The sequence below is a fragment of the Olea europaea genome, unplaced genomic scaffold (genome assembly GCF_002742605.1).
Source record: "Olea europaea var. sylvestris unplaced genomic scaffold, O_europaea_v1 scaffold796, whole genome shotgun sequence".
Lineage (NCBI taxonomy): Eukaryota > Viridiplantae > Streptophyta > Magnoliopsida > Lamiales > Oleaceae > Olea > Olea europaea.
The window spans coordinates 293,424-299,673 of NW_019266391.1; the positions used below are offsets into that span (position 1 = coordinate 293,424).

The 6,250-nt window shown below is 28.8% G+C and overlaps 1 protein-coding gene across 1 annotated transcript; it reads right to left on the bottom strand.

Moving 5' to 3' along the window:
• Nucleotides 1-568: 568 nt before the first annotated feature.
• On the bottom strand, nucleotides 569-913 carry LOC111391471. Its single transcript, XM_023016696.1, has one exon. It carries the CDS (start codon nucleotides 911-913, stop codon nucleotides 569-571), a length of 345 nt encoding a protein of 114 aa, XP_022872464.1.
• Between the last annotated feature and the right edge of the window lie 5,337 nt (nucleotides 914-6,250).

Sequence of the window (6,250 nt, forward strand, 5' to 3'; positions counted from 1 at the left end):
CCAAAAGTCTAAATAGGGGGTTAGAAATTCCCCATCTCATTGGGACGGAAAACCAATTGACATCTTCGTGTTGAATATTCAACTTAACCTTTTTCTTATGACACAACTGAATTCTACTAGTTGTGTACAACTTTTTCTGCACTGGATCCTTCAACTCGATCCAATTATTTAACACATATATAATATTGAAGTTTCACTTCAAAGGGTGAAATAAACCAAGGAATACAATCCATCTATCGAAAGGAGCTTAAAATAAAAAGGTATGTGAAGCTAAACTTTGTTTCTCTGCCAAGAAAACCCTCTTCATCCTCCACAAAGAAAGAACCAACCACCCCATTATATTATTATTTTGATTTTTGATTAAACATTTCTTGGTAATTAACTAACATGATTAAACATCGAGAAATAACTTAAATTGAAGATCTGCATAGAAGTATACAACAAAATGACACCATATATTGATCTAAAATCTATTTTTCTTTCATTTCTACCATTCCAGACAGAGTAATTAAAACTGCAGATTAAAATACAAAATTGCACTGAGAGATACATATATCTCGACTCTACTCTAGTGGGAAGCAGTCACTAGTCTTTGGCAGTCAGTTCTTGTCGCAGCAACAAACCTCGACGAGAAGGAATAGAATTTGTAGTAATCTTCATCTGATAAATTACCGGAGCCACTTGTATCAAAGTTTAGAGAATAACTCAATGGATCGTATCGGCATTGGAACGAGGGTTGCCTGCTTGTAGTACGCAACATTTTGCTTCGTGTTTTGAGTACTCTTCTCATTAAGTTGGATAGGCCACAGCAGTTACGTGTAGATGCATTTTTCGACGATCCATGAGCATCAACACCATCACTTGCTGTGGCTGAAGTGGTTTTCGGCCACCAACGGAATGCTAAATGTGTCATCTTTTGGCTTTAGAGGATGTCTAGATGGTTTTGAGGAACTTTTGGCTATTTAATTTGTACAAGTAGATGGGGAGTGGGAGAGGTGAAGGGAGAAAAATGTCCTCCCATATATATATATATTAGTTAGATTTGAATGAGCATTCCACATTATTTTGAAATACTTTGTAAGTTCTGTGAGAGTAATATTTGAAGATGTATGTGATATGTGCATTTTATGCGCTTATTTGGACATCTATTCTTATTTAATTATATATAAATTGAGCAATTATCTACTTAGTTGTGTAAATTATGTTAAAATGTAGGAAAATCTCAAATTTATATAAAAAGAGGCTATTTGGAGTTTCATTGGAGTTGATTTGAAGCAATTGAAGATAAACCGGATTGCAAAAGATCAATTGGAAATATTAATGAAGCATTCTGTAAAAAAAATATAAGTTTCGAGAGTTAAATTCGACATTTGAAAATTTAGAGGATAAAATTGCAAACTTCGAAACTTGTCTCGGGTCAACTATTATGATTTTGGAATGAAGAGAACTTAATTGAATAATAAAAGAAGACGGAGGAATAAAATTACATGACAAAGGAGTCCACTTCAAAAATGATTTTGTTTCGTTTTATTTTTAAACTTGTTGGCCAAAATTAATTTGGACTCTTTAGTAGAAACCAATTTAAAATCATTAGTGGAAATCAAATTGAACAACGATTTCGCATAAATCTTTTCTATAAATACATATCTTAGTCCAACAATTAAAGAAGGCTTGTAAATTTTCATTATACACATATTCAAGCCTAGGCTTGGGGATCATTGTACATATATTATTCAAGCTAAAAAGAGGAAAAAAAATCAAGAAATTAATCAAGAAGTTAGGGCTTCAAAGATTTCACAAGAAAAGACGAATTCTTAGTGCAAAATTTTCATCTTTTTCTTGTTTTTCCTTAATATCCAGTGATGTACTTTAATTCATTATTGTATTTTTATTATTCTCCAACGATGTGTACTTAAGTATTTAGTGAAGATGAATGATTGTAATCTAAATTTGAACCTCATTTTTAATTAAAAAGTTTTATATCTCATTGATTTTGTGAATTGCTTTTACTTCTACTCTTAATGCTTGGATTAATTGACCACTAATTCATTGATTTCACGAACAATAATTACGTAGAGATGCGAATTATTTATTTAGACCACGTAGTAAAAGCCGGTAATTAGTATAAAATCTAGAAATACTTTTGCTAGTTATTGCGATCTTTACATAAATTCTTAGAACATAAGCACGTTAAACTAAGATTGATTCATATAGAGATATGAAATTAAATTAGTTAAATAGACTCAATGAGAACTCGAAATGGGTAAATTGTATATTACAATAATTTGTTCGGATAAACATAAACTAAGGGGATGACTAAGGTAAAATCATAAATCCTAACACTTAAATCATCATATAAAAAAAAGTCACTTTTATTGTTTAATTATTTAAAATAAAAAAAATGACAAAAATAAGATAAACCCATTCTTTATTTATTTTCGATCGAATTCAAGTTATGAATAACTGAATCAATTGTTAGATAGTAGTCGTCGCGGGAATGATATACGGACTTTTAGGTCTATTTTATTACTTGTTATGATTTGTACACTTGCGAGATATAAAATCGACAACAGTATGAATATAAAAAAATATTTAATAAAAATCAATGAACTTTTTGTTTAATGAGAATCTTTTGGTACACTATACTTTTTTCTGCGATTAGGAGCATCTAACTTAACAAAAATCTTCGTAGTTGCCATGAATTCCTCTTGAAAATGCAACATATAATTATTTGTGTGAGAATACAGGTTGTGAATGATATATTCCGACATAAGATATTGTCTATCCTTGAACCTTGTTGATTATCATTGCAAAATCCAATTTGGCTCAAACCTCTACTGATGTATTAGAATGAAAAGCAAAATATTTGATGATTGAAATGAAATATGAACCAATTTCTGAAAATTATTTATATAGTTGAGACAATCAATTATAATAGTCCACCCATTTGTCATTCTGATCTAAATATGAGAAAAATGCAAGCCCCTCAAAATAAAAAATAATTATTATACATGCATGTAAATAGTAAAATGCATACTTGAATGTGAGTATTATTAGAATTACAACTAAATGCATAAATGAAGATAAAGGCATACGTGAATTAACATGAATGTTAATTAATTTAGAATTAATACTAGGAAATATATACATGGCAATTCATTAATATTAAATGAACATAATCTAATTTCCAATTAAGTGAAGTCGAATACTAACTAGCGTATATGGAGGTGAATAATGAACTGCATTTTTTAACATGAAATTCTAATTAAGTTATAATTAGACTTAATAACACTTAAATGCATAAATGAAAATGAATATTAATTAAATGAATGTGAATGTTAATTAATTGAGAATGTATATAAAAGAATTTTACAGTATTTATTACAGTTTATATTTGGGTTCATGTGGTAAAAGCATACGAGTGAAATGAATCTTACATTCATGATAATGAAATAGCTTGCAAAATAATTATTTATAATATAACCATAAATTAAATGCATATTGAAAAATGAAAAGTAATGTATTATTGAAATAATTGAATTGTAGCATGGCTAGAATTGTCCAAAAAATTATTCTCATTTAATATGATATTTAATATATTAGCTATTATTAGTATAGATATATAATATATACCGCAGTTTGGTTGTAGGATAAAAGGTGATAAAAAATTAAATTAAAATCAACAATTAATTTTGATTATGTATTTCATGGAAGTCATAACTTTTATCAAATTTTCAACTATTTATTTAATCATTTTTTTTATTATCAAAATCTACTGAAATTTTCATTTTTAGCTACACGAAACAAGAGCATAGAGCAACACGGTTGCAAGGTTTGATAATATGTGGAATAAAGTCATTTGTTCCTCGAGCCTACTCGGATCATTTCATGTGATGTGCAGGTAAAATGAAAAGACTATTGATTTCGTCATTTAATGTTACATCACATGAAAAAATGAATTATCAAGATTTACTGCAACTTAAATTAGCTGCGCAAAATGGATCCCTTCGTAATTGTCCAAAACTGATACTTTAAAAATCGCTCATAAATAGCCAAAACTTCCAAGTCCCTAAGAGATTTTAGACTTCGAATGTAGAATGTGACAATTAAACATTAAACACCGCTAAATTATATTAATTCTAGGAATTATAAATTCCTACTATGTGCATGGCACATGCTCATGCACATGCACATGCAGATGTTAATTACAATTACTAACGCTTTTAACTGAGGAAGGTAATGAGGCAAATGACAGAGGAATTTGAATTTTAGAAAATTAAGAGAAAATTCATTCATTTTGAGTTTAGTTAATTGAATGTAGTAGAGTTGATTAATTTTTATAATAATAATAATAATAATAACAATAATTGACTACCACTCTTCTATTTGTTTATTTATTTATAATTCATTAAATCAAAATTACCATGAACTATAGACTACATCATGGGCTACTTTAATCCACTCACGAAGAATTAGGTAACGATAGCCACAATTAACGTTGCTTAGTAAAGATACAATATTAGAAAGAAGAACTTCATTGGGAGGACTACGAAAATTTGATCAGAGATTTTCATCAAAGATTTTCGAATCGCTCCAAGTGATTCACACTCGACAACCTAAACCACAAATTTATTTTCCTTCGTAAAAATTAATCCATCCCATACAATAATAGTGTAGGCATCCTCCACGCATAGACTGGCCACTAGTTTATTTTGCTTCGCCGTCACAAAATCGAAATGATTCTCCGATAACCATCCCATCTTTTACCCTCTTTTTATAGAAAAATAATTTCCTGACCATCTACAAGTAAAATATCAACATCTTCTAATAAAGTACGAATAATTGACTCATAATAAAATTAACAAGTTTTCGAATTACCTCCATATTCTTAAATGGAATCAATTTGATTGAATGTATGATAATTTAGAATTATTCTTCTCCAACAGAATTATTCTTCCCATTTAGTTTTCGATAATTTAATATATAGAGGCTTGTTGCATTCCACCATAAATCGAGGTTAATGCACTGCAAATGTATATTTAAAAAATATATATTCTCAGATGCAAGATTCCGAGTTCGTTTGACCAAATCGAGGCCAAGACTCTACGTTGACCATACTAATGTTTTTTTTTTTTTTATTAACTTTAGAGAAATTATTCCCAACTTTTAAATTATTATAATTTTGGATCCTTAACTTTTTAAAATGAAGTTCTAAATAAGTGAATTTCAATTTTCACATATACGCAAAATATGAATATAGACGTTAAAATTGCACATGAGTCAAAGTTAAAAGGCAAATTTGTCAAGGTACTTAACCCCTGTTTGGCGGAGATTAAAATCAGATTTTTAATAAATTTTGATAAATTGATAAAATATGCGGTTGAGAAGTTGTCGGCTTCATTAAATGTATTGCTAAAATTAATCGTTGACTTTAATTTAAATTAAAATATTAATTTTAATTTTCACCAAACAAGGACTTAAATCCAACTTTATGTCACGTGGAATTTCAACTTCCACACTAGAAATCAAAAACTACATTACCTTAAAGGCCGGAGATTTCATTCTCCCAAATATTTCTTGGTAAGAAGAATTGTATGCAATTAGTATATAACTAAGGAGAGTTTGAAATTGTCATTAGGTGTATATATATGTATGTATGTATTGGAGAAAATGGATGAATGATTAAAGCAAGTGGGTATTTGGTGACGGTGTTCCTGTGAACTATGTCAGATGCTGATAATTAAATGAGCAATATTTTGAATCAGTGTCAGATTGATTATTTAAGCAATTTGATGGGTAATATAATTAAAATAATTAATATCATAATTAATATTTTACATATGTTTTGAGCAGACTAAGAATCATTTGTCAGACATCATGGAGATCCATTATAGGTTAGGTTCTCTACTGAATTATAAAGCTGAATTAAGATCTGTTTGGGACTATGATTTTTATGGAAAAAATTATATTAAACTTCTATTAATTAATGATGTGAATATAATGAACGAAAAAGAAATTAATGATGCGAATATAGTGGAACGAAAAAGAGTTAATTTTATTCACGGTCACTGTTCTTTGATTCAATTGTTAGTATACTTCATATTTATGTCAGTCGAGTCACTATACTTTAATTTTGCGTCAATTGGATTACTATACTTCAATTTTAACATTCTATAATTTAACGTTGTATCAATTGAGTCATTACACTTTAACTATCTCCATTTAGTTTCATTGCTAACATACCCAAAAT

Coding starts and splice junctions, on each gene's coding strand:
- LOC111391471 (XM_023016696.1), bottom strand. CDS start 913: ATGACACATTTAGCATTCCGTTGGTGGCCGAAAACCACTTCAGCCACA.